Source organism: Erythrolamprus reginae, chromosome Z (assembly GCF_031021105.1).
Source record: "Erythrolamprus reginae isolate rEryReg1 chromosome Z, rEryReg1.hap1, whole genome shotgun sequence".
Lineage (NCBI taxonomy): Eukaryota > Metazoa > Chordata > Lepidosauria > Squamata > Dipsadidae > Erythrolamprus > Erythrolamprus reginae.
This window is the reverse complement of record NC_091963.1, coordinates 149,893,379-149,919,999: the sequence shown is the minus strand read 5'-3', so window position 1 is coordinate 149,919,999 and position 26,621 is coordinate 149,893,379. Positions and strand designations below refer to the sequence as shown.

At 48.1% G+C, this 26,621-nt stretch overlaps 1 protein-coding gene across 12 annotated transcripts in view; it reads left to right on the top strand.

Annotated features, from left to right (window-relative positions):
• KDM6B (lysine demethylase 6B) overlaps positions 1 to 26,621 on the top strand; it is a 108,182-nt gene that overhangs the window by 66,363 nt on the left and 15,198 nt on the right. For 7 of the 12 annotated variants that reach the window (XM_070727482.1, XM_070727478.1, XM_070727480.1 and 4 more), the window contains 14 exons: positions 676 to 802; positions 1,708 to 1,806; positions 3,428 to 3,656; positions 4,326 to 4,421; positions 9,642 to 9,809; positions 10,114 to 10,263; positions 12,314 to 12,634; positions 13,140 to 15,082; positions 17,041 to 17,167; positions 18,857 to 18,962; positions 20,402 to 20,607; positions 20,763 to 20,827; positions 21,835 to 21,906; positions 23,258 to 23,406. In XM_070727482.1, the coding sequence (XP_070583583.1) occupies positions 681 to 802; positions 1,708 to 1,806; positions 3,428 to 3,656; positions 4,326 to 4,421; positions 9,642 to 9,809; positions 10,114 to 10,263; positions 12,314 to 12,634; positions 13,140 to 15,082; positions 17,041 to 17,167; positions 18,857 to 18,962; positions 20,402 to 20,607; positions 20,763 to 20,827; positions 21,835 to 21,906; positions 23,258 to 23,406 (3,853 nt within the window). In that variant the 5' untranslated portion in view covers positions 676 to 680. The remainder of the gene's footprint in view (positions 1 to 675; positions 803 to 1,707; positions 1,807 to 3,427; positions 3,657 to 4,325; positions 4,422 to 9,641; positions 9,810 to 10,113; positions 10,264 to 12,313; positions 12,635 to 13,139; positions 15,083 to 17,040; positions 17,168 to 18,856; positions 18,963 to 20,401; positions 20,608 to 20,762; positions 20,828 to 21,834; positions 21,907 to 23,257; positions 23,407 to 26,621) is intronic. The other 5 variants (XM_070727487.1, XM_070727488.1, XM_070727485.1 and 2 more) reach the window with 4 other exon arrangements.

Genomic DNA, 26,621 nt, shown 5'->3' with positions numbered 1-26,621 from the left:
AAATCTTAAATTAGGTGAGGAATTCTGGGAGTTGAAGTCTACTAGTGGTTCTCAAACTTTTGGGGGCTATGCCTCACCCCCCCCCCCATGACATATAATTCTTATTATTCCGAGTCCATGGAGAGGGGCGGCTTATATGGTAAGTCCAATTAATAAACATTCAAAAAGTGAACTACTCACGCAGAGAAAGCTTTAAAGGCCATTAACTAGGTTTAAACAAAGTTCCAACTGCCCTCATTAAAAATGAAATTGTTGGGTACCAGGGTCTTAAAGTGACTGAGGAATTCTGGGAGTTGAAGTCCTTAAGCTTAAAATAGGTGAGAAATTCTGGGAGTTGAAGTCCACCAGTTTTAAAGTTGGCAATATTGGAAGACCCACCTTTTATATCATTGTTTAATGGGTTAATATTTGGGCATTCTGGTTCATCTTGACCTCTGGCAACTATGTGTCTTCTTGTGCCAAAGGAGAGTCCGTGGTATAAATTATAAATATTGTAAATAATGTTAAATGTTTTAATATTTATTCAGTATAAATATTAATTTTTAAAATATTTATTAAATATAATTTAATATTGTAATTATCACTATAAAGTATAAATAAAAACACTTAGGGTGGGGAGGGTCTCCATCCTCCGCCGTTTGCCCTAACCCCTCTCTTTTCTTTTCTGCCCCACAGACTGGATGCATCGAACGTTGGAACAGTTAGGGGTCCGTGCTGGGCGGGACCCTTATTCTCTCGGCAACCTGGGCTGTAGCGGAGCCTGGAGTTCGTGCCATTCTCGCCCATGGCTCCCGGGGGGCAGGTATTTTGGGGCAGGGGGAGGGCAAGAGGGAGGGAGGGGGTCCCATTGAGGGTTGGGCAAGGGGGGGGGGGTCAATAGCTCCTGGGGTCTCTCGGTCAAGCCTGGCTTTGTGTCCCCCCCCACTCACTTTTGCTTCCAAACCCTTGTTTTCTCGAAGTGAAGTTTGAGAATGAATTTTAATTTAATCGATTCGTTTTTAATTTAATTTAATTAATTTAATTCATTAGATTTATAAGCTGCCCAATTCCTTCCAGACTGCGCGGCTTATTAATTATTGGTGTATAATAAGTTCCAAAAAAAAAACCCCACCCCAAAAAACATTTTTTGAGTTTCGTAGATAAATTTGTAGTTGTCAACTTACAAGCGTTCGTTTAGTGACTGTCGAGAGCGACGATTGTGCTTTTTTTTTATAAAAAAAGTGAACTTATAATGACGTTCTCCCCACACTTACAGCCCTCGCAGTGTTATCGCCCGATGGTCGTAACAAAAAAAAAAGGGGGTGCAACTTATTTAATTTAATTCTCGCTTAGCAACGGAAAGGGCTGTCTGCCCCCCATTTGCAGAGTAAATGAGCTAAAAGACCAGAGAATAAACTCTCGTCCGTTCATCTGGGGGAGGGGAGTCTTCCCCCCTCCCCTCAATTCCCGGGAGTGTCGGCCGAGGTTATCTCCAGCTGCTGCCCTGCTGTGTTTCCGTCTTGGCAGAAGCTTTAACTCAGCCTTGAGCTTCCCCGCGCTGCCTCCCTCTCCTGAATTGAGTGAGTGGGCAGTTTCGGCTTGGCCTTGCTCTGCATCCTGCCCTTCCTCCCCCCTCCCGCAAAGCTGCCTCCCCCCCCTGCAGCTGATGTCTGTTCTGCCTTTCTTACCGGCGCCTCCCTCCCCCTCCCCTGGTTTTCCGCCCGCCAGGTGTTCCGCCAGTGCCGTCCAGCCGCCTCTGCCCCTGCCGTTGCCACCCAGCCATGGTGCTAATTTGGGGCAGTACAGCAAAGGCTACTATGCCCCCGGGTGAGTCTCGGGCCTGGCCTGAGGAGTCGGGAGAGGGGTGGGTGCTAGGATGACCCTGTTTTGCATGGGAGGGGAGGAAGGAAAGAAAGAAGGCCAAGGCACCCACTTCCCTCTGTAGGTCCCATCTGAGAAAAGGTGCAAGCGGGTCGTTCCCTCTTAGCGTTGATGATATTACCTAGTGGGGTCATGAGATGTCTGGAAGGGGGGGGAAAACCCCAGCTTAAGAGAGCACCAAGGACCCCAGGGCTCCTCTCCTTCTTTTCCTCTTCCTCCTCTTCATTCTCCCCCTCTTTCTACTTCTCCTGTCCTCCACAAACCCCCCCACTCCCTTCTAGCACGGATGACGTTACCCAGTTGGTTCATGAAAAGTCTGCAAGGAAACCCACCCAGCTCAGAGAGCACCAAGGACCCCTCAGCCTTCCTCCTCTTCCTTCTTCCCACCTCCGCAGACCCCATTCCCTCCCAGCACTGATAAGAGTTACCTAGTTGGGTTGTGAAAGGTCAGCAAGAAAACCCACCCAGCTCAGAGAGCACCAAGACCCCCACAGTCCTCTTCCTCCTCCTCCCCCCTCCTCCTTCCCATCTCTGCAAACCCCACTCTGCCTTAGCATCGTTACCTAGTTGGGTCATGAGAAGTCGGCCAGAAAATCATCAAACTCGGAGAGAATGGAATAGAATAGAAGAATAGAATAGAATAGGATTCTTTATCAGACAAGGGTGATGGGAGACACAAGGAGTTTGTCTTTGGTGCAGATGCTCCCAGCGTACATAAAAGAAAAATATACATTTGTCAAGAATCATGAGGTGCAACACTTAATGATGGTCATAGGGGTCAAATAAGCAATGAGGAAGCAACATTAATAAAAATCTTAGGATACAAAGCAACAAGTTACAGTCCTAAGTGGGAGGAAATGGGTGACAGGGATGATGGAGAAAAGCTAGTAGTAATAGTAGTGCAGACTTAGTGAATAGTTTGACAGTGTAGAGGGAATTATTTGTTTAGCAGAGTGATGGCATTTGGGGAAAAACTCCTCTTGTGTCTAGTTGTCTTGGTGTGCAGGGCTCTGTAGCGATGTTTTGAGAGGAGGAGTTGAAAGAGTTTATGTCCGGGATGCGAGGGGTCAGGGACCTCCAGAGTCCTCCCCCCCTTCCTCCTCTTCCCCCTTCTCCTTCCCATCTCCACAAACCCCGCTCCCTCCTAGCCACTGATAGCGTCACCTAACTGGGTCACAAAACGTCTGCACCCGTCTCCCCAGCTTAGAGACTCTCAAAGACCCTTCAGGTCAACCCGGAGGCTGCAAATATCCCTCTCTCTCTATCGACCACCAACCTCTCGCTCGTTTGCTTGCTTCGTTCTCCCGCTCGCTCTGTTTGCGCTGCACTGCTCTGTCCTTTTCGGCTTCTTTGCTGCACCTCCCCCCCCCTCCCACCTCAACCCTTGCTCTCCTTTGCTGGGTCCCTCCTAGCCCCCCCCCTTCCCGTGCTTAGGAAACCCCGTGCTTGCTTCGAGACCCCCCCTGCTCCATCCCCTAGCATCCCTTCTTCGCAACTCGCGGAGTTCCATCGCTCCCCGGCTCATCATCTCTCTCTCTCCTCCCCGTGCCTCCCTCCCCCCCCCCAGGAACCTTCCTCCCCGCCCCCTCCATGGGAAGCTGGAGGCCATCCACGGCTGCGTCCAGGCTCTGCTGCGGGACCAGGGGCAGCCTCACCTCTGGGAACAGCTGGGGGACATCTACGAGTCGGAGCAAGACTGCGAGGAAGCCATACGGTGCTATCAGAACGCCGCCCGGTACCAGCGCGACTATGGGAGCTACGGGGAGATGCACGCCCGCATCGGGAGGCTGCAACAGGTGAGCAGGAAGAGGGCCAAACGGGACAGGTAGGGGTGGTGCCGGAATGTGGGTCTCGGGAGAAGGAGCCCAGGCGTTCCCCGTCCCTTCTTGGCTAAATAAATGAAACGTTTGGTTTTTAATCCCGCCTTTGTTATTTTCACCAAACGAATTCAAGGCGGCAAGCTTGTTCCGCCGACATTTTTTTCCCCCTCCTGATTTTACCCACGATGATGATCCTGTGAGGTGGGTTGGGCTGAGAGGGTGATTGACAGAACAAAGTCACCCAAAGTGGGCTTTGATGCCGAAGGCGGGACTAGAATTCCCAGTCTCCTGGCGATTGGTCCAAAGTCACCCAGTTGGCTTTTGTGGCTAAGGCAGGACTAGAATTCACCGTCTCCCGGTATCCCCGGTGCCTTAACCCACTGCCCCAAATATTATTATTGGGGAAGGCAAAGAAAGCAATCCAGTCTTTTGTGAATCGGCCTTCCACGGGTTAAAAAGCCAAACTAAGAACAGTCTGGCCCGGTTGGTTGGTTGGCTTGGATGGGAGACCACCAGGAGATATTGCGGCTCATCCATTTCCCAAACTCCGTGAAGACAAGCTTTTAACTTTAATTTTTTTTCTCCCTAAAAGGTTCTTAGCTCTTCTTCTTTAACACCCCACTCCTTTCCCCCTTTTTTTTCCAGGCTCAGCTGTGGAATTTCCATTCTGGAGGGTCATCCCACCACCGGCACAAAGTATTACCCCCTTTACAACAAGTCTGGAACCTGTTACACCTGGAGGTAAGAAGCCTCACCTTATTGTTGGCGTTGGTGTTATTATTATCATTAGGATTTGTATGCAGCCCCTCTCCGAAGACTCGGGGCAGCTTACAGCATATAATAAAAAGCAATAAAATACAATGGCAAATCCAATTAATTAAACTAGATAACTAATCTAAAATCCGCAGTATTTTAGTAAATCAAGTGTACACATTCAGACCTCAGCCATACATAACATTCCTTGGCCAAGAGGCCAAAATCTAACTGCCCCAAGCCTGGCGACATAGGTGAGTCTTAAGACTCTTGTGGAAGGCGAGGAGGGTGGGAGCTGTGTGAATCTCCGGGGGGAGCTGATTCCAGAGGGCCAGGGCCACCACAGAGAAGGCTCTTCCCCTTGGCCCCACCAAGCGACATTGTCTAGTTGATGGGACCTGGAGAAGGCTGACTCGGTGGGACCTGACCGGTCGCTGGGATTCCTGCAGCAGAAGACGGTCCGCTAGGTAATCTTTGAATTGTGTCCAGAAACCAATTGGCAGCCCCATTCCTCACAAAGGCCGGGCTCCCTCTGTGCCCCCCCCCCTTAAACCCAGACTTTAATTCCCTGCAAAATTGTAATGTTCATGCAGCCAATTTAGTTTAATTTAATTATAACAATGACAAACTTTCTATGATTTGGGACTTGTATAAGTTGGGGTTTGCTATTACTTTTTAGAAATATAACTCGTGGTGAGTCATTTGATAGCCCCCTCCCCCCTTCAACAAATATGATGGCTCTTTATTGTTTTTCCGTTTGTCCATAATATGAACATAAGAAGACAAAGAGTCTTTGTAGAACTAGATCAAAAGCTGACCAACAGTGGTATAAGGGTATAAGCAATGTGGGAAAAGGCAGATTTAGGGTGTTTTTCAGAGCAGAGATTCTGAAATTTGCCCTGCCTAAGTTAATGAATGAAATGTCAAAACAGGCTTTCAAGTTTTAATATTGTCTGTGACGGACTGCCATAGCAAAAATTAAAAATGAACAAAATCAAGTGAAGCCACAAAACAGCTCCTATTTATTATTCCAATTCCATTCCTAAACGATAAAACTACTTTGCTAGAGTTATTGGCATTACTATTTTAAAAGTTGCATTCCAGTAGACAGAAGTTCATTTGTTAAAATTTTTTATCAAGGATGGGAAGCAAAAGCTATGCTCAGCGTGATTACAGCTCTATATTAGCATGCAGTTTCCATCACTTTTACTAGATAAATGGTCAAAGCAATGGAAACTGCAGTTTAATGTTTCCAAATGTAAAATAATGCACTTGGGGGAAAAAGGAATCCTCAATCTGTGTATTGCATTGGCAGTTCTGTGTTAGCAAAAACTTCAGGAGAGAAGGATTTAGGGGTCGTGATTTCTGACAGTCTCAAAATGGGTGAGCAGTGTGGTCGGGCGGTAGGGAAAGCAAGTAGGATGCTTGGCTGCATAGCTAGAGGTATAACAAGCAGGAAGAGGGAGATTGTGATCCCACTATATACCACATTTGGAATACTGCGTCCAGTTCTGGAGACCTCACCTACAAAAAGATATTGACAAAATTGAAGGGGTCCAAAGACGGGCTACAAGAATGGTGGAAGGTCTTAAGCATAAAACGTATCAGGAAAGACTTCATGAACTCCATCTGTATAGTCTGGAGGACAGAAGGGAAAGGGGGGACATGATCGAAGCATTTAAATTCTGAGAGTTGAAGTCCACAAGTCATAGAAGAGCCAAGTTTGCCTGCCCTGGGACTCCAGACTGATCCTATTGTAATGGTATCTTTTATTAAAAGATTAGCACTATCTCCTGCCGTAGGAGAGGAAAAACAATCTCTTATCACTGAATTATTTGCAGTTTCAAGGCTGGGCGTTTGAGGAGGGAATGGGCAAGGAGATAGACACTGGGGAGACCAGAGTAAGGAGGGGGTGGTAGACAAGGTTGAATGGGAAGGGAAAGGAGGGGGGTCTGGTCAAGCAGATGTCGGAAGAAAAAAAACACCATGACCTGGCAATGGGCAAGAATTTCTGCCTGCATAATTTGCAATCTGTTGCCTGTTGGTATCGGCGAGCCAGACACTTATCTACTGTTTGGGGGTGGGAGGTTTGGAGATTTATGAAGAGTAGCCACAACATTTGTGTAGGGAGTGGGAGTGTGAAGGCTCGGTGAAGGGGAGGGAGGCAGCCCCTTCAAGGGCGCCTGTGGGCAAAGGAGGCATGGGAGAGATTAGAAGCTTCAAGCCAAAGTTTATTAAATGTCCCACCACCACCCGAGCACGTGTACATACACACACATACCCTCCTCCCCCCTCCTTCTCTCTTTCTCTTGTACTTCCCCCCCCTACATGTGTCCGAATTGATATGAATGACCACTACGTATGCTGTTCAATTGCCTTTAGTTTTAATTAAGATTTTAGATATTAGTTCTTTTTTCTTGATTCTTTTAAATTGTTGCTGTTATTTGTAATTTTATGGTGTTGTAAGCTGCCCCGAGTCCTTAAGGATTGGGAGACATAGAAGTCAAATTAAATAAATAAATAAATAAACAAATAAATACATACATACATGCATACATACACAAGAACAAGGGGACACAATCTGAAGTTAGTTGGGGGAAAGATCAGAAGCAACATGAGAAAATATTATTTTACTGAAAGAGTAGTAGATCCTTGGAACAAACTTCCAGCAGACGTGGTAGATAAATCCACAGTAACTGAATTTAAACATGCCTGGGATAAACATAAACATAAACACCTTCCGAGGTGGGTAAAATGAGGACCCGGATTGTGGGGGCACTAGCTTGGCTCTGTTTAAAAGTGCTATTACTAACATGTTGTAAGCCGCCCTGAGTCTAAGGAGAAGGGCGGCATAAAAATTGAATGAATGAATAAATAAATAAATATCCATCCTAAGATAAAATACAGGAAATAGTATAAGGGCAGACTAGATGGACCATGAGGTCTTTTTCTGCCGTCAGATTTCTATGTTTCTATGTTTCTACATACATACACACATACATACATACACACACACACACAAACACATACAGAAACACACATTAGGAGAACTGCAGAACTAAGACCCCAGTCGATTTAAAGCTAGAAAGCAGAGTTTTATTCAATAGATAGAGCGATCATAAGCAGGCTGGCTGACGGGGGTGGTGGATTTAATAATAATAATTAATAATAATAATTTATTAGACTTGTATGCTGCCCCTCTCCAGTTAACTGTGCGGCACTTGGAAGGCGTTGCACAGAGGTTCCTTGTTGCCTGCACGGCTGTGCAGGTTAGGGGGGGAACCAGACTACTTGTGGGGCCGCCTTCTGCCGCATGAGTCCCAGCGACCGGTGAGGTCCCGCAGAGTCGGCCTTCTCCAAGTCTGGCCAACTAGACCAGTGTTTCCCAACCTTTTTTGAGCCACGGCACATTTTTTACATTTACAAAATCCTGGGGCACACCACCAACCCAAATGACACAAAATGACACCCCAAGACACTCTCCTCTCTTTTTCCATCCCTGTCTCCTCCCCACCCTTGTGTGTGTGTGTGTGTGTGTGTATACACTCTTGAACCATTTCCAAAAACAGGTGAGGGCTGGGTTTTTTCTCTCTCTTATTCTTCGGCTTTTTATCATATGCTTTAAATCAAGAGTCACTTCTCTCTCTCTTTTGTTTCTCTTTCTTCTCATTCTCTGTCTCAATCATTTTCTCATTTCTCTTTTTTCCTCCCCTTTTTGTTCATTTCTCTCTCTCTCTCTCCCTTCTCCTTTTCTCTCTCTCGCTTTCTTTCTCTTGTTTTCTCTCTCTTTCGCTTTTCTTTCTCTTGTTTTCTCTCACACACTCTCTTTCTCTCTCTCTTGCTTTCTCTCTCTTGCTTTCTCTCTCTTTTGCTTTCTTTCTCTCTCTTGTTTTCTCTCTCTTTCGCTTTTCTTTCTCTCTTGCTTTCTCTCACACACTCTCTTTCTCTCTCTCTTGCTTTCTCTCTCTTTCTCTCTTGCTTTCTCTCTCTTTTGCTTTCTTTCTCTCTCACTCTTGCTTTCTCTTTCTCTTTTCTTTCTCTCTTGCTTTCTCTCTCACACACTCTTTCTCTCTCTCTCTCTTTCTTTCTCTTTCTCACTCTCTTTCTTTCTCTCTCTCTCTCTCTCACTCACTCTCACTCTCTCTCAGCAAAACCTGAGCTTCCTTCTTCGCAGTACACCTGACCATGTCTCGCGGCACACTAGTGTGCCATGGCACACTGGTTGAAAAACACTGAACTAGACAATATTGCTTGGCAGCGCCTAGGGGAAGAGCCTTCTCTGGGGGGGGCTCCAGCCCTCAGCTCCCCTCAGAGATTCGGACTGCCCCCACCCTCCTCGCCCTTTGCAATAGTCTAAATACTCATCTTTGTCGCCAGCTTGATAAAGCTGCTAGACTAACTTACGCACAATAATGGAAAATAGACAAAATACCTACGACCTTAAGTTTAAACAAAACGCATGAAGTGGCAGGAATGAGTAAACTAACCTTGGAACTTCAAGATAAATATGATATTGAAGGCTGCAAAATATGGGACAAGTGGTACGACTGGTTAAATCAAAAGAAATATTAAAAAACATAAATGTCTAATAAATACTACCCGTTACTTGCAAGGGACGTTGCAGATATGTAATCTTACAATCCTACTGAAAAGAATGACCTAGAAAAACAACCTCGTGTATAAAATGCAAAAACAGCTGCTTAAAAAAAATCTACTCAAAGGTTGTGTAAATAATGATGGTCAATACATTAGTTGACCCTGTCTCTTTCTTTTCTTTCTTTCTCTTTCCTTTCTTCTCTCTACGTTTTTTTTTAAATAAATTTTTAATATTTTATTTACAAATATAATACAAAATACATGGAATACATAAAAAGGAAAAAAAAAGAGAAGAAAAAAACAATACATCCAATACCTCCTCTTTCTCTTCTTTTTTCTCTTTTCTTATTTCCCTTTGTTTTTTGCTTGTTTTTGTAATTGCATTTGATTATCCTTTTTGTCTGTTTTTTTATATGCAAATAATTAATTATTTTTTTTTAAGTTTATTTGCTTGCGCGGTCGCGTGGCCGCGCAGCTTAGAGGGAATAGTGGACCCGATTACTTGTGGGATTGCCTCCTGCCGCATGAGTCCCAGTGACCGGTTAGGTCCCACAGAGTCGGCCTTCCACAGGTCCGGTCAGCTAGACAATGTCTCCCTCTCTGCTCCCCCAGAAAAGGAATTTCTCGGCGAAGCGTAACCCGCAACTCAAGAGACCTGGCCCACCCATGGAGCCCCCCGTGGTCCAGCCCATCCCGCCAGTCCAGCACCCCGCCCACCCGGGCCACAGCGAAGAGATGCCTGCTCCCATGAAAAGGCGGAGGAGCACAAGCCCCGACCAGGTAGTGAAGCCCCTGCCCGTAGCCCCCCGCTGGCACTCTGCGCATGCTCCGTGGCCTCCCCATCATTTTTGGCCGCTGCTTTCGCCTTCTGCTTAGGGAGCTGCTGGCTTTTATTTTATTTAAATAAGAGTGAGGCTGTTCTGTAGGTCAGGGCCTCTTTGGCTCCCCCTTCCCCCCATTGATGGGGAATGGTGTGGGGCAGCAGGAGGGGGTGTTGGGAGGGGGAGGAGGTGGAGGCAGTGGGGATTTGGAGGCTGTGACCGTCTCCTCTTGCTCTCTTTATGCGATGCCTGCTGGGGAACAGATTGGTGGTCACGGGGTGGGCCAGCACCTGTCCGGCCCTGGAGCCCCCGGCAACCCCCATTATCAGCTGCCCAAGCCTGGATTATGGAACCCTCTTCATGGAGACCTTTGGGCCCAGGAGCGCAAGAGCATGGCTGCCCCAGACAGACAAGTAAGGCGGATAAGGAGGGAAGGGAGGAGGAGGAGGAGGAAAAGAGGGAGGGAAGAAGGGAGGAAGGAAGGAAAGGAAAGGGGGAAGGAAGAAGAAAGGAAAGGGGAGGAAAGGAAAGAAAGGAAATGAGAAAGTAAGAACAAAGGAAAGGAAAGATGAGAAAGGAAAGGAAAAGAAAGGAAAGGAGAAAGTAAGAAGAAAGGAAAGGAAAGAGGAGGAACGAAAGGAAAGGAATACTGTGTTCAGTTCTGGAGACCTCACCTACAAAAAGATATTGACAAAATTGAAGGGGTCCAAAGACGGGCTACAAGAATGGTGGAAGGTCTTAAGCATAAAACGTATCAGGAAAGACTTCATGAACTCAATCTGTATAGTCTGGAGGACAGAAGGAAAAGGGGGGACATGATCGAAACATTTAAATATGTCAAAGGGTTAAATAAGGTCCAGGAGGGAAGTGTTTTTAATAGGAAAGTGAACACAAGAACAAGGGGACACAATCTGAAGTTAGTTGGGGGAAGATCAAAAGCAACGTGAGAAAATATTATTTGACTGAAAGAGTAGTAGATCCTTGGAATAAACTTCCAGCAGACGTGGTTGGTCAATCCACAGTAACTGAATTTAAACATGCCTGGGATAAATACAGATCCATCCTAAGATAAAATACAGGAAATAGTATAAAGGTAGACTAGATGGACCTGGAGGTCTTTTTCTGCTGTCAATCTTGTAAATTTCTATGTTTCTATGAAAGGAGAGGAGAAAGGAAGAAGAAATTAAAGGAAAGGAGAAGGGAAGAAGAAAGGAAAGGAAACAGAGAAATAGAAAACTAAGTGACAGACAAAAGAAAAGTGGAAGGGAAGCAGGATGGATGGAAGGAGAAAATGAAGGAGGGAGGCAAAGGAAGGAGAGATGGTAAAGAGAGAAAATAAAAAGAAGGAGGGATGGATGGATGGATGGAGGAAAAGAAGGGGATAGAAGAATGAATGACTGAATGAGAAATGGAAAAAAGATGAAAGAAAGGAAAAGACGGGAAGAAAGATGGATGGATGGATGGAAGAAAAAGAATGGAGAGTAAGGAAGAAGGAAGGAATGAGAGATGGAGAAAAGTGAGGAAAGGTAAAAGGAAGGATGTATGGAAAAGAAGGATAGAGGAAGGATGGAATGAATGAGAGACAGAAAAGAGGAAAGGAAGGAAAAGAGAGGAAGGAGGATGAATGGAAGAAAAAGCAGAACAGAGAGGAAGGGAAGAACAAGAGATGGAGACAAGAAAAAGGGAAGAAGGAAGGATGGAGGGAAGGAAAAAGAACGGAGAGGAAGGAAGGAAGGAAGGAGAGATGGAGAAAAGGAGAGGAAAGAGGAAAAAAGAGGGAGAAAGATTGATGGATGGAAGGAGGACAAGAAGAATGGAGGAAGGAAGGCGTATGACACCGCCGATCATCCAGTGTGTTAAATTAAGGAGGGGGTCCCTGTGTAGGGCTGGGGGGGGGATTCCTCCCTGTCATTTGTATTCCCGTGGAAACCCCTGAGAGTCATCTGAGTTCTTGTCAGATGGGCAGCAAGATAAGTTTGATCACCAAATATTAGGGTCCTACCCCCTCCCCATCCATTAACCCAGCGTTAACCCCCATGTGACGGTGGGCAGGGGAGGCGAAGTGGGGTGGGGGTGATTCCCTTTTGCCTGCAATTTTGCCTGGATGGGGAGGGGGCAGTGGACTTCTCCCCCCACCCCCTCCAGGGCTCTCTGCTTTGCCTGCTCCTGCCTGCCCATTCGGCTTGGCATTTGCAAAGGACCGGATTTCGTAGGTTGGGGTGGTGTTGGGTGGGGGGGCTGCAGCTTGGGGCAGGGGTGGAATTAAGGCTAGCCCTGACCTCGCTTCTTTGTGCCGGATGCTTCGTGCGAACGGAAAAGACCTTAACAGGAAAAATCCTTGAATTTGTTTATTTAATTTGACTTCTATGCCACCCAATCCCAAAGGACTCAGAATTTATTCTCTCTCTCTCCCTTCTTTCCTTCCTTCCTTTTCTCTTTCCTTTTCTCGTCCTCCACCACCAGGAGCAGAGGAATTCCGTGGCTCATCCTTTTCCCTACCCGTCGCCCGCCTACACCTCTCACCCGCCCCCCCACCGCCTGCCGGCCATGGCACCCACTCCCCGCACACCGCCGGCACACCGTGCCCCCCTCGAGCCCCACGGCTGCTTGGCCCGGCCCAACGGAAGTGACCTTAGAGACGGCCGAGTCCCCCGGGTGCGTCCAGACTCCAGCACCACACCAGCAACGTCCGCCTGCGTGCCTTATGCCCCGCGCCCGACCCCGGGAGGACCCACCAGCAGCAGCAAGACCACCTCACGGGGCCCGCTGGCCTCGGAAAGCCTTGTAAGTGGTGGCCCAGAGGACTTAGGGGATGGTCAGGCATCCCGGGAGAGGAAGAGGATGGAAGGGGGGTGGGTGTGTGTGTGTGTAACTGAATGAATGAAGGAGAGAGAGTAAGAAAGGAAAGGATGGAAGGAAGGAGGGAGGGAGAGTAAGGAAGGAAGAAAGAAGAGAGGGAAGGAAGGAAAGAAGAGGGAGAAAGGATGGAAGCATGGAAAGATGGCTGGAAGAGAGGGAAGGAAGGAGGGAGGAAGAGGAAGTAAGGAAGGAGACAGGGAAGGACGGGAAATAGGAAGGGAGGGAGAAGACAGGAGCTGGGGGGAAGGAAGAGGGAGGGAGGGAAGGAAAGAAGGAGGAAAGAAGAAAAGGGAGAGAGAAAGGAAGGATGGCTGAAAGAGAGGGAGGGGGGAAATGGAAAGAAGGAAGAAAGGACAGAAAGAAAGGGAGGGAGGGAAGAAAAGAAGCTTTTGGAGAGATATTTACTTATTTTATCCCTCCTCCCCAATAGGGTTCTTCTAATCATTACCAAACACCGGCAATGGAGTCATCCAGTTCCACCTCAGAGAACGGTGGACGCAAACCGGCCCTGCCCTCCCGCGCCGGCCCTTGCCTGGCCCCCCGCAACCTGCCATGCGCGCGCATGCAGCCCCCACCCTCCAACATCCCGGCGCCTCCGCCAGCCCCTGTGCCACCCCCTCCCTCAGCTCCCCAGTGCCCCCCGGGCCCACCCCCTCCTCCTCCCCCTCCTCCACTGCCCTGGCTGAACAAGGCGGGGGAGGGCAAAGCTGAGGACGAAGACCCCCTGGGGGACATCCTCTTTGGGTGTGGTGGGGAGCCCTGTGGGGCCGAGCCCTCATCCTTGTCCAGTTGCGACTCGGGGTGCGCCTTCCAGGGTTCGGGGCCCAGCGGTCAGCAAGGGACCTTCTCTCATCCCCGGGAAGGGTCTGGTGACACCCCCAGACCGGCCAGCCCTGAGCCTTCGCCGGCCCCCCAATTCTGGCTATCTGAGAACAGCCAGGAAGATAACGGCTCAGGAGGTGCCAGGCCCCTGAATTCGAGCCCCTCGATTACCTCAGGAACATTCAGGTCCCCAGAAAGCCCCCCGCCACTGCCGGTGCCACCATCATCACCGCCACCGCCTCCACCGCCCCGGGCCTCCTATCCAAAGACACCGGAGCCGCCAGGGGTGCCCCCTGCTACGGAGGCCTCCTCAGACCGTCTCTTCGGCTTCGCCAGCCCCCCGTTAGAAGACCAGTTTGAAGAACCGCCCGAGTTTTCCAAGATTTTGCCAGACGGGCTAGCCAACATCATGAAAATGCTGGACGAATCCATCCGGCGTGGGGAGGAAGAACGGGAAGAGACCTTCCCCCCCCCACCGCCCCCCGTCCCTCTCCTCCCTAGCCCCCCACCCTTGGCGAGGCCCAAGCTGCCCTCGGCCTCCGCCGGTTCTTTTGATTACCCAAAACCGCCTGGGCAGGACCCTCCCGAGCCCCCTTGCCTCTATCGCTTCGGCAAGCGGGACACGGAAGAGCAGCGCCCCCCGGCCGTGGCGACCGCGAGTTCTGGCGGTGTGAAGTTTGCCTCCCAAAACTCCCCATCTCTCCTCAAGTCTTTGGCCAGTGTGCTGGAGGGGCAGAAACACTCCTATCGGCTCAAACCGATGACTCCCCCAGGTGCTAAGATCTCCCCCCCAGCCGGTGCGAGCCAGAGCCCCCTACCCCAATTCACTACCTCAGGCCAACCGTGGGCCGGGGGCACCGGGGGCGCTGTGGAGGAGCGAGCCTCCACGCCCCCACCCCTGCCCACCCCGCGGCCCGTGAAAACTGAGTCGGAAGTGTTGGAGGAAATCAGCCGCGCCTGTGAGACCCTGGTGGGGCAAGCGGGGCGGGAGAAGAGCCCCCCGCCCCCTGCCAGTCCTCCACCCGCCCCGGCCTCCCCTCCACCTGCTCCTCTCCCAGCCCCTGTGCCTCCGCCGCCCCCGCTTACCCCTCCGCGCCCCAAGGATGAATCCCGCAAGCCACACCTGGAACATCGCCGGCACCGTCGGTCCAACCGGGACGGCTCACGGAGGCACCGGGATGGGAAAGCTCGTAAGGGGAAAAACCGGCAGATCCTGGGCAGTTTGGATGTGCAGAGCGCCGAGGGCCAAGCCCGGGAGAACGGGGCCAAGCCCCCACCACCAGCGCCACCTCCACCTCCACCAGAGCGGAGGTCTCCTGTCAAGAAAGAAGAAGGCCCGGTAGGCTCGGTGTCCACCATGGTGTGCTCGGCCGACCTGCTCAAGTTGCGCTCCTTCACAGAAGGTCCCCCCAAGGAGCTGAAGATCCGGCTGATCAAGGTGGAGAGCGGGGACAAAGAGACCTTCATCGCGTCTGAAGTGGAGGAGCGACGCATCCCCCTGAGTGAGGTCACCATCAACCACTCGGCCGCGGAGGTCGTGCGGGCCAGCAAGTGAGTTCCGCCATTGCTCCCAACCGAAGACTTTCCACTCGCTTGATAGAGAATACAGATTCACTCAGTGGCCTTTGACTTACACTGTAGGGGTCCAACTCAAAGCCCGAGGGCCGGATCCGTCCCCCGGGGTGGAAAGAATGAAGGACCGGTCTACGGTGTTTTTGGCCTCCCGGTTTTGGCTGGGATGGTCCTCCTGCAATTCTCTGCCCATGAAAACGGAGCTCAACAGGGCCGTACGCGACCTTCCCAAGCTCCATTTTCACCGGCAGAGCGCTGGGGCCACCAACAGGCGCCCTCGACGTGAGTGATGTCGAGCTGACCACACCCACCATGGCCACACACTCACACACACATACACACCGAGGTCAAACACAACCCTATTGCGGCCTTCGGTGAAATTGAGTTGAACATCCCTCATTAACAAATTAAGACCAGAATTTCTGTTGCTAAGCGAGACGGTTGTTAAGTGTGTCCTGCCTAATTTTATAACCTTTTTTGCCATGGTTGCTAAGTGAATCATTTATTTATTTTGGTGGGGAGGCAGCTTAGATGCTGAGCTTCTCGTCTGGAAAGACGCCAACTCGGGTTCGAGACCTGGGCTCCATGCAACGGAGTGAGCTCCCGAGCCTCGCTCCAGCTCCTGCCTACCTAGCAGTTCCAAAGCATGTGAGCGCGAGCAGATCAACAGGTACCACATCACTGGGAAACTAACCACACGGCGTGATGTCACACTGTTCCGCACGACTGTGGAAACGTCCTCAGACAGTGCCGGCTCAGCGCCCTTGAGCATCACACACACACACACACACGATTGGCAACGGTTAGCAGACTGACTTATCTGCCCTGATGATTCCCTTAACAACCGTGGTAAAACAGGGCGAAACTCACTGAAGAATTGTCTTGCTTAGCGGCCGAAATGTTAGGCGCAATTTTCTTTTTTTTTAAAAAAAATATTTTTTTTGAAAAATACTTTTTTGATTATTTACATTAAAAAAGATTAAGTATAAGCATTACAACAATACAACGTTTACAGGGTGCATGAAATTACATCAGTTTTTATGCATAGGCATCCTTCAGAGAAAGAGAGAAAAGAGAGAAGACACCGAAGGGGGTTACAACATACATACATATATACATTCAAGACAACATAAAGCATTATGCTTTATACATGAGTTATCCTGGTATCAGAGCTTAATATTTACACCTGCTAGATTGCAGGCTAATTGTTTCATGCAGCATATTCATTTGTAATATACAGTGTTCCTTCGATTTTTGTGGGGGATGCGTTCCAAGACCACCCGCGAAAGTCGAATTTCCGCGAAGTAGAGATGCGGAAGTAAATACACTATTTTTGGCTATGGACAGTATCCCAAGCCTTCCCTTAACACTTTAAACCCCTAAATTGCAATTTCCCATTCCCTTAGCAACCATTTAGATTATTACTCACCCTGTTTATTTATTAAAGTTTATTAAAAAAAATATTTATTAAAGGCGGACAAAAGTTTGGCGATGACATATGACGTCATCGGGCGGGAAAAACCATGGTATAGGGGGAAAAACCATGAAGTATTTTTTAATTAATATTTTTGAAAAACCGTGGTATAGACTTTTCGCGAAGTTTGAACCTGCGAAAATCAAGGGAACACTGTATACATATATATATATTTTTCCTTCTTATTTATTATTACATATATATATTAATTTATTACTAACGTATCCATTTCTATGTAATTGCTTTCATTTCCTCTATATTTTTCCATAATAGTGCCTTATAGTAGTAATGTTTCCTCTTAACAATAATTTGATTTTTCTCTCTTTATTCTTTTATTTTGTTTTGTTTCTATGAGCGCAATTTTCGTTGTAAGCCAAGGACTTCTACCGAGAACGTCAATTTTATGCGGCTTTTTCCCCACTCCCCTCTCCTCTTCTCCCCCCCCCCTCCCCACTCTATCTAGGCACGCCAAGGTGAAAGGAAAATTTAAGGAATCGTATTTGTCCCAAAGTCACTCCGTCAAGCCGCAGATCAACATGGATGAAAAGCTGCCCCGGGATAAACTCAACCCCCCAACACCAAGCATCTACGTGAGTGTCCGTTTCGGAGGGGTAGCTGGAAAGGGGTCGCCAGGAAAGCTCCTCGGAGCAGGGTATTGAGGAGGGGGATGTCCAGGGAATATATATATATATATATATATATATATATATATATATATATATATAAATCAAATAAATTTATATATTTTATAATTTTTATATACAGTGATACCTTGTCTTACAAACTTAATTGGTTCCGGGACGAGGTTCTTAAGGTAAAAAGTTTGTAAGACGAAACAATGTTTCCCATAGAAATCAATGGAAAAGCAATTAATGCAAGCCCCAAATTCACCCCTTTTGCCAGCCGAAGCACCTGTTTTTGTGCTGCTGGGATTCCCCTGAGGCTCCCCTCCATAGGAAACCCCACCTCCGGACTTCTGTGTTTTTGCGGTGCTACAGGGGAATCCCAGCAGGGGAATCCCAGCAGTGCAGAAACAGGTGCTTCGCTGGCAACGGAAGTCTGGAGGTGGGGCATCCCAGCCGTGGCGGTGGGTTTGTAAGGTGAAAATAGTTTGTAAGAAGAGGCAAAAAAATCTTAAAGCCTGGGTTTGTATCTCGAAAAGTTTGTATGACGAGGCGTTTGTAAGATGAGGTATGAGTGTATATATCACATATACAAATCAAATAAATTAAAAATCAGGGGTCTTGGGGTTTGCAAGACAGAGCATTTAAGGACTGGTCAAAACCAATGCGACCTCACCAGTCTGTCTCCCCACGAGCAAAATTAATGAGGGTTCATTTAAGAGCTGCCATTTGGTTAGGAAGACTGGTGAAAGAAAAACCAGGCACGGCTCACTTCATTGCCCTGCTTCGCTGCGGAAATTTGGCCGTGGTTGTAAATCGAGGAAAATCTGGGGCCTCAATCTGGGGCCTCAATCCCCAGCTGTGGCTGGGGATTATAGAAAGCGATATACTCAGGAAGGCAACAAAAATTATTCTGATTTTTTTTTAAAAAAAGATTGGTGGCTGCTTTGTGTTTGGAGGGGGGGCGGGGGGGGGTGGGGGGAACAGACTGGCCTGGGGTATTCTTTAGAAGGTCTTAAGCATAAAACGTATCAGGAAAGACTTCATGAACTCAATCTGTCTAGTCTGGAGGACAGAAGGAAAAGGGGGGACATGATCGAAACATTTAAATAAGTTAAAGGGTTAAATAAGGTCCAGGAGGGAAGTGTTTTTAATAGGAAAGTGAACTCAAGAACAAGGGGACACAATCTGAGGTTAGTTGGGGGAGAGATCAGAAGCAGCATGAGCAAATATTATTTTACTGAAAGAGGAGTAGATGCTTGGAAGAAACGTCCAGCAGCCGTGGTTGGTAAATCCACAGTAACTGAATTTAAACATGCCTGGGATAAACATATATCCATTGTAAGATAAAATACAGGAAATAGTATAAGGGCAGACTAGATGGACCATGTGGTCTTTTTCTGCTGTCAGTCTTCTATGTTTCTATGTTTAAAATATTATTTTACTGAAAGAGTAGTAGATCCTTGGAACAAACTTCCAGCAGATGTGGTAGATAAATGCACAGTAACTGAATTTAAACATGCCTGGGATAAACATAGATCCATCCTAAGATAAAATACAGGAAATAGTATAAGGGCAGACTAGATGGACCAGGAGGTCTTTTTCTGCCGTCAGACTTTCTATGTTTCTTGAGGGCCTCCTCCTTTTTTTTTACAGTTGGAGAGCAAACGTGATGCTTTTTCTCCCGTCTTGTTGCAATTCTGCACTGATCCCAAGAACCCCATCACCGTCATCCGCGGTCTAGCCGGGTCACTTCGACTCAGTGAGTATCATTGTTATGGCTCCATGGCGTTACCTGCCAGAAGTTCAGATTAGATTGGGCGTTTTTGTCCTGCTGTGGTCTGTCGGCAGTCGGATCAAAAGGAGGAGGAGGAGGAGGGAGCGCGGGAGTCAACATCAAGGCAACTGAGAGCTCCAAGGGGGACCCGGGGAGGGAGCTGTTGGGGAGAGAGAGAATGAGAGAGAGAGGCTGGGCCATCTGTCAGCCCTCTGATGGAGAGCAACAGCCCCTGGTGACTGATGACGAAGGAGAGGAACGGCTGGGTCCTGTGCCAGGAAGCCCCGGCAAAAAGTCTCTCTCACCACAGGCTGACTAGTCCATCCAACAGGGAGATGAATAGTCGTCTGCCCCACCTATTCATCTCTGCCCCCTGCCTTTTATCCACCAGAGGTAAGGTGGAGGCTTCTCTAGCAGTGGTGGCTCTTCAGTCCTGGGCACCGGCCCATAGATTTCCCCTGCTCTCCTCTCCTCTGCTTTCTGAGCATCCACACATTCAGGCACAGGACCCAGACGTTCCTCCTCTTCCTCCCCAGCCATCTCCAGACCTGGTGGCTGTTGACTCTCCATTGGACGGCTGATGGACAGCCCAGGCTCTGCCTCTCTCTGTGACAGCTCCATTTCCTCCTCCCCACTTGGAGCTCCCAGGTTGCCTTGGAGCTAAGCCTGACTCCCATGCCTCCTCCTCCTCCGCTGATTCGGCCACAACAGTATTGTTGTTGTTGTTGTTGTTCTTCAGCTTCTTTGCAGAGATGGAAGATGAAGAACCGGCAGCTTTGATCGGTTGGCTTTGTTATTACTGTTGTGATCTGTTGTTTTCAAGTACTTTGGAGTCCTTCCCTCCCAGAGACAAATTTATTGTGTGTCCTAAACACATTTGGCCAATTAAATAAAGGATGAAGCAGGGGTGTCAAACTCGGTTTCTTTGAGGGGCCACATCAGAATTGTGTTTGATTTCAGAGGGGGGGGGCTAGAGTAGGTGTGGCCAGGGTGGGTGTGGCCAGCTCAACATCATTCATCAGCAGCACCTGTGGCAGCTCAAACGTGATCGGCAAACAACAGAGCTCCGTTTCTACTGACAGAAGCAACAGGGAACAGGGCAGTCGCAGGAGCCAAATCTAAGCATCCCGCGGGCTGGATCGGCCCCCGGGCCCTTGAGTTTGACACCCCTGGTATAAAGCAAAGACCAGATCTTTGGAGTGCACAATAATCTTCTCCAAATTTGGAGAGTGTCCGAGGATCTTTATAATTCCTTAAGGAAATCGGTGTGGGTGGTGAGGACACTAAATTCTTTGTAGAGGTTCGCCCTTTTCAAACCGGTGGGTAGGGGGAGGTCGATTCTCAGGAGAGCTGAACACAGTTTGTGCGGGTATATCGAGGCTGACCAGTGGCCCCCTGACTTCACTGCTTCCGCTTTCCCTCAGACTTGGGGCTGTTCAGCACAAAGACTCTGGTGGAGGCGAGCGGCGAACACGCTGTGGAAGTCCGCACACAGGTGCAACAGCCGTCGGACGAGAACTGGGACCTGTCGGGCACCAAGCAAGTCTGGCCGTGCGAGAGCAGCCGATCGCACACCACCATCGCCAAGTATGCCCAGTACCAAGCGGCTTCGTTCCAGGAGTCGCTTCAGGTGAGATGGACCAGCTTGTTCCCCTCTGTCCTTTCCTTTTGCGTGGACTAGACCGGATGGATTCCGGGCCCCGTAAGGGTCGTATGCCGAAGTCCCTCCTCACTTAACTCTTGGTGGGAAGTTCTCTGTTCTGACTTCTCTCTCTGTTGAGGCAGGAGGACAAAGAGAGCGATGAGGAGGAGACAGAGGAACCAGACAGTACCACAGAGACGCCACCCAGGTAGAGTACTCCTGCCGCTGCCTGCTCATCGGGTGACTTTTGCGTTGACCGATAGGGGAGAATAATTTTAGCTCTGAGTTGAAATGAGGCATTCTTAGTGTTCCACGAAGAGCTTGGTGACTTTCTTGCAGGCGTTTCGCGACCCAACTTGGTAACATCATCAGTGCTAGAAGGGAATGTGGAGAGGAGGAGGAGGTGGAGAGGAGGAAGCACTGTGGGGTCCTTGATGCTCTCTGAGCTTGGGGTTTTCTTGCAGACCTTTCATGATCTAACTTAGGAGCATCGTTAGTGCTTCTTTTGATCGATTCAAGGTAGTCCTCGACTTACGACCATCAGTGCCCATTCAAAGTTAGCACAGCACTGGGGAAAAAAAGGTGACTTATGACCATTTTTCACGCACCCGTAGCACCATTCCCCACGGTCACGTAATCAAAATAAAGACAATTTGGCAACCGACTTGAGTCTTCGGAGGGGGCGGCATCCAAATCTAATAAATAATTTTTTTTATTATTATTGTTGTTGTTGTTGTTGTGGCCTGGCTTCGTTCCTGGCTTCTCCCTTTTTCCGACCTTCCGGTGAACCGAGCCAGTGAGGAAGCCCGATTCGCTTAACAACTGTGCTTAAGAATGGCGGTGATTCACTTCGCCGTCGTGGCAAGGAAGTGCATTTAAAAATGGGGCAAAATTCACTTTTAGCAACGGTCTGTTGGAAATGTTAGTCTCTACTGTGGTCGTAAGTCGAGGACAGACCCTTATTGTTCGGATCGGGGAGGGGTTTTTTTTTGAGAACGGTACATAATAAGAGGGAGGGGAGGGCAGGCTATGGTGGCTTGGGAATCGCGGAGCCGGAGAAGCACAGGATGCTGGGGGGGGGGACCTCGCATTGTCCTCTTTCTCGAGGGAGGGGCAGAATTGGGACGTTAATGGGTTCTCCATCTGGGAGGAGATGGGGAGGAAACGAGGTCGTCGCGGCTTCCCATCCATCTTTTTTTTCCTTTCCGTTGTTAGCAGCAACCCTGACCAGAAGCCCCACCAAATAATCAAGTTTGGGACCAACATCGACCTCTCGGATGCCAAGCGGTGAGGATGGGGGCCATGGTGGGAGGAGGGGAAATCCGGGGGTCCCCTTCTCCCCTCCCTCTCCCCACCCCCTCCCCAGTTTTCCATTTCCTGCTGGGGGTTTGGCAAAGCCGCCACAGCTGAGAATTTGAGGCCTTGAGGGTTTTTCAGCCACCCCTCACGGTATGCAAACCCCGGTTTTCTTTCCTAGAGTGGCGGCTGGGTGGCTTCATTCCAGATCTTGACAGCCCTCTGGTGGCCACTCATGGAACTCGGCCAGCCATCCAATCCTATGGGCAAAAACACTGTTGTTGTGGTGCTCTGGTGCTCCCTGGTGGCGATGCATGAGAATTCCAGAAATAATGTGCTGTGGGGGAGGGTGTAGACTGCCCTCTGGTGGCCACAACCCATCACTGTGGTTTAAAAGATTTAAAAGGGGGACAAATGGGTAGTAACAACGACCTGTGGACTTCAACTCCCAGAATTCCTGAACCGGCTGTGCCAGCTCCCAGAATTCCTGGCTGGCAATGGCAATGATGTTCCCAAAATCCCCAGCCCCATGTACAAACAGTCCTCGATTTATGACGAGTCACTTAGTGACTGCCCAAAGATCACAACCCATCTGGAAAAAAGGGACTTTTACAACCTGGATGTGAGGAGTGAGACTGTTTTCAGCAAAACCACGCAATAGCAAGCAGTGGGTTCGTTTAACGACCGTCACATTCGCTTAATGACTGCAGGGTTTCCTCCTTAGAATCACCCTGTTGCTTAACAGTGGCTGAAAAATCACATGTAATTTACAGGTAATCCTCCACTTTCAATAATTCGTTTAGTGACCATACAAAGTTACAACGGCACTGTAAAAAGTGAGGACCGTTTTTCACACTTAACGTCCATTGCAACATCCCTGTGATCCACGCTTGGAAAGGGACTTGTATTTATGACGGTTGCAGTATCCCGTGCGGCAGAGATCTCCAAACTTGAGCACTTTAAGAGTTGTGGACTTCAACTCCCAGAATTCTGGGAGTTGAAGTCCACAACTCTTAAAGTGCCCAAGTTTGGGGACCCTTGCTGTGGGGTGTCACATGAACCCCTTTTACGACCTTCTGACGAGCAAATTCAAGCATGATTTGCTTAACAACCAGATGTGCTGCTGTGGCTCGCTTAATGACTGCAGCAAGGAAGGTGGCGAAATGGGACAGGACTCGCTTAACGAACGTCTCACATAGCCACTGAAATTACAGTCAAACGTCGAGAAGTGTCTGTACTAACTTAACGATCGCAACTTTGAGGACCAACCCTAGAGGATTTCAGGCTAATTGACCTCCCAGCCCCTTCTGAGCGCCGGTGACCTGTTTGGTTTCTTGGACAGATGGAAACCGCAACTCCAAGAACTGCTGAAGCTGCCGGCCTTCATGCGAGTCACGTCGACGGGCAACATGTTGAGCCACGTGGGCCACACCATCCTGGGCATGAACACGGTACAGCTCTACATGAAAGTCCCCGGCAGCCGTACCCCAGGTGAGGACCGCCCGGTCTGAGCGTGAATGGATTGGGCCCTCTCCCGCTCTAGGACAAGAGTCGGCAACCCAGAGGCTCTGGAGCCGCGTGCGACTCTTTTCATCCCTCTGCGGCAGCTCCCCGTCGCCAGTGGGCTCCACAGTTGATAGGGCTTTCATTTAGGGCAGGAAGAGGAAGAAGGATGCCATGCTAGGAGGAGACTCTATGGTAGGGAAAATGGACTTCCGGTCAGCTCCAGAATTGAACAGTGCAGTCAGGCGGTAGGGAAAGCAAGTAGAATGCTTGGCTGCATAGCTGGAGGTATACCAAGCAGGAAGAGGAAGATTGTGATCCCGCTGTAAAGAGCGCTGGTGAAACCCCATTTGGAATAATAGTGTCCAGTTCTGGAGACCTCACCTACAAAAATATATTGATCAAATCGAACGGGTCCAAAGACGGGCTACAAAAACGGTGGAAGGTCTTAAGCATAAAACTGATCAGGAAAGACTTCATGAACTCAATCTGTATAGTCAGGAATCATACTCCTGTATAGGTACAAAAGGGAAGTGTTTTTAATAGAAAAGTGAACACAAGAACAAGGGGGCACAATCTGAGGTTAGTTGGGGGAAAGATCAGAAGCCACGTGAGAAAATATTATTTGACTGAAAGAGTAGTAGGTGCTTGGAACAAACTTCCAGCAGACGTGGCCGGTCAATCCACAGTAATTGAATTTAAACATGCCTGGGATAAACATTTTTTAAATTATTATTATTATTATTATTATTATTATTATTATTATTATTATTATTATTTCAATTTTTTTATGCCGCCCTTCTCCTTAGACTCAGGGCAGCTTACAACATGTTAGCAATAGCACTTCTTAACAGAGCCATCATATTGTCCCCACAATCCAGGTCCTCATTATATCCTCCATATATCCATCACGTTATCTTCATGCTGTATATCAAGTTAATTATTTTCCACGTGGTCATGGATTCTGCAGCTTGCTTACTCAGCCTGGACTTTGTTGCCTTTCCATAGAGGAAGAATAAAGTTTATACAGCACCCATTAGGCTAAAACATCACCCTTCAGCAATATTCTATCCCAATGTTCAGTGCCTAAGAACCTATGATTACAACAAAAATACAGGAAATAGCATAAGGGAAGACATGAGGTCTTTTTCTGCCGTCAATCTTCTATGTTTCTATGAACAGAACGGGGGGCTTCCCGTTAGGATCTTTGTGGCTCTTTGAGTGTTTAAGCTCACTCGAACGAAACACAACTTTGAGGTGGCACCTCCAGTTCTCAGGACACTCTACCTTTGTATCCCAGCTGTGGAAGGAGGCAGAGAGATGCTCTTTGGTCCTGCTTAGGGGATCTTTGGTCCTGATATGGAGAGGAAGGATGCTGGGTAGATCTGAGCCAAAACTGGGCATCCATGCTTGTTGGCTAAGAACTAGAAGAAGGGTCACCACCAGACTTGGCTGCTTTTTCAGACTTGTGGACTTCTAACTTCCAGAATCCCTCAGCCAGAATGGGAATTGAAGTCCACAAGTCTTATAAGCATCCAGGTTTGGAGAAACACACCCCCGGGTGAGAAATGTGGAATTGTTGGATCCCACGTCATGGATGCCACTTGTTCTCCCACTGGGATCTTCCAAGGATCTCTGGTGGCTTGAACAGTCTCAACTTTGGATGGAGGCCAGTAATAATAATGATAATGACAATAATAATAATAATAATAACAACAACAACAACAACGCTGGGCGCAGGGCCAAAGGATCTCAGCGGACATTTGAAAAGCAGCGGAATTGACAAAATCTCCACCGGTCAATTGCAAAAGGCCGCTTTACTGGGATCAGCAAACATAATTCGCCGCTACATCACGCAGTCCTAGGTGCTTGGGAAGCGCCCGACTGGGGATGAAATATGAAATCCAGCATAGTGATCTCGTTTGCTGTGTTGTATTGACATAATAATAATAATTATTATTATTATTAATAATAATAATGGGAAATGTTCAGCTTGTGATATTGTGATACAAAATCCAGCATACAAAATCTCATTTGCTGTGTATTATTGTTTTTTGGGAATAAAAAAATAACAAACAAACAAATAAAAACAAGGGTTTGAAATGCAATACACGTCATGGTTGTGGGAAAGAAAAAAACCGGGGTCATTGGTGTCGCCATACCAGGTGACAGTCGAATTGATGAAAAACAAGAAAAACTTAGCCGGTATCATGATTTTAAAATCAAACTACGGCGACTCTGGCATAAGCCAGTCCAGGTGGTCCCAGTGGTAATCGGCACACTGGGTGCTGTGCCAAAAGACCTAAGCCGGCATTTGAAAACAATAAACATTGACAAAATCATGATCTGCCAGTTGCAAAAAGGCCACCGTACTTGGATCTGCACGCACCATATGAAAATACATCACACAGTCCTAGATGCTTGGGAAGTGTTCGACTTGTGATGATTGTGAGATGAAATCCAGGATATCAGTCTTGTTTGCTGTATATTACTGTTTATTGTGAATAAAATAATAATAATAGTAACAGTAATAACAACAACAACTGAGTTGGAAGGGACCTTGGAAGTCTTCTAGTCCAACCAGGAAACCCTACACTACTTCGGACAGATGGTTATCCAACATCTTCTTTAAAACTTCCAGTGTTGTAACATTCACAACTTCTGGAGGCAAGCTGTTCCACGGATTAATTGTTCTAACTGTCAGGAAATTTCTCCTTAGTTCAAAGCTTCTCTCCTTGTTTAGTTTCCACCCATTGCTTCTTGTTCTACCCTCAGGTGCTTTGAGTTGTGAGTGTTCCTTGCCAGCCTCAGGAAGTATCAGACTTTGAGGATGAGGAAACAGATTTTAACTCATCCTGGGTTAAGAAGGTTATCAGAAGGCAGTAGGGACGAGAGAGTAGGAGACAAAGATTTAAAAGCTAACATGGAAAGTGGTTCATCTTCAGATAATGGGGGAATAGCTGACAGCCCGTGGGTAAATCCTAGGTTAAGGAGATTTGCCAAACGAAGAAAAGAAATTATTGGGAAAAAGTTTTAAATTTGCAGTTGTTAGAATTGTGTAAATAGTATGCATCACTTCCTGAAATAAAGCGGAAAAGAAGTGCTTTTGGACAACCTGTGTGATTGAAATATGGCGTGAACTCATAGCTCCGGAAAAAGTAAGCTTTTGATAAACCATGACAGACTGTGCTAATTTAGATTAA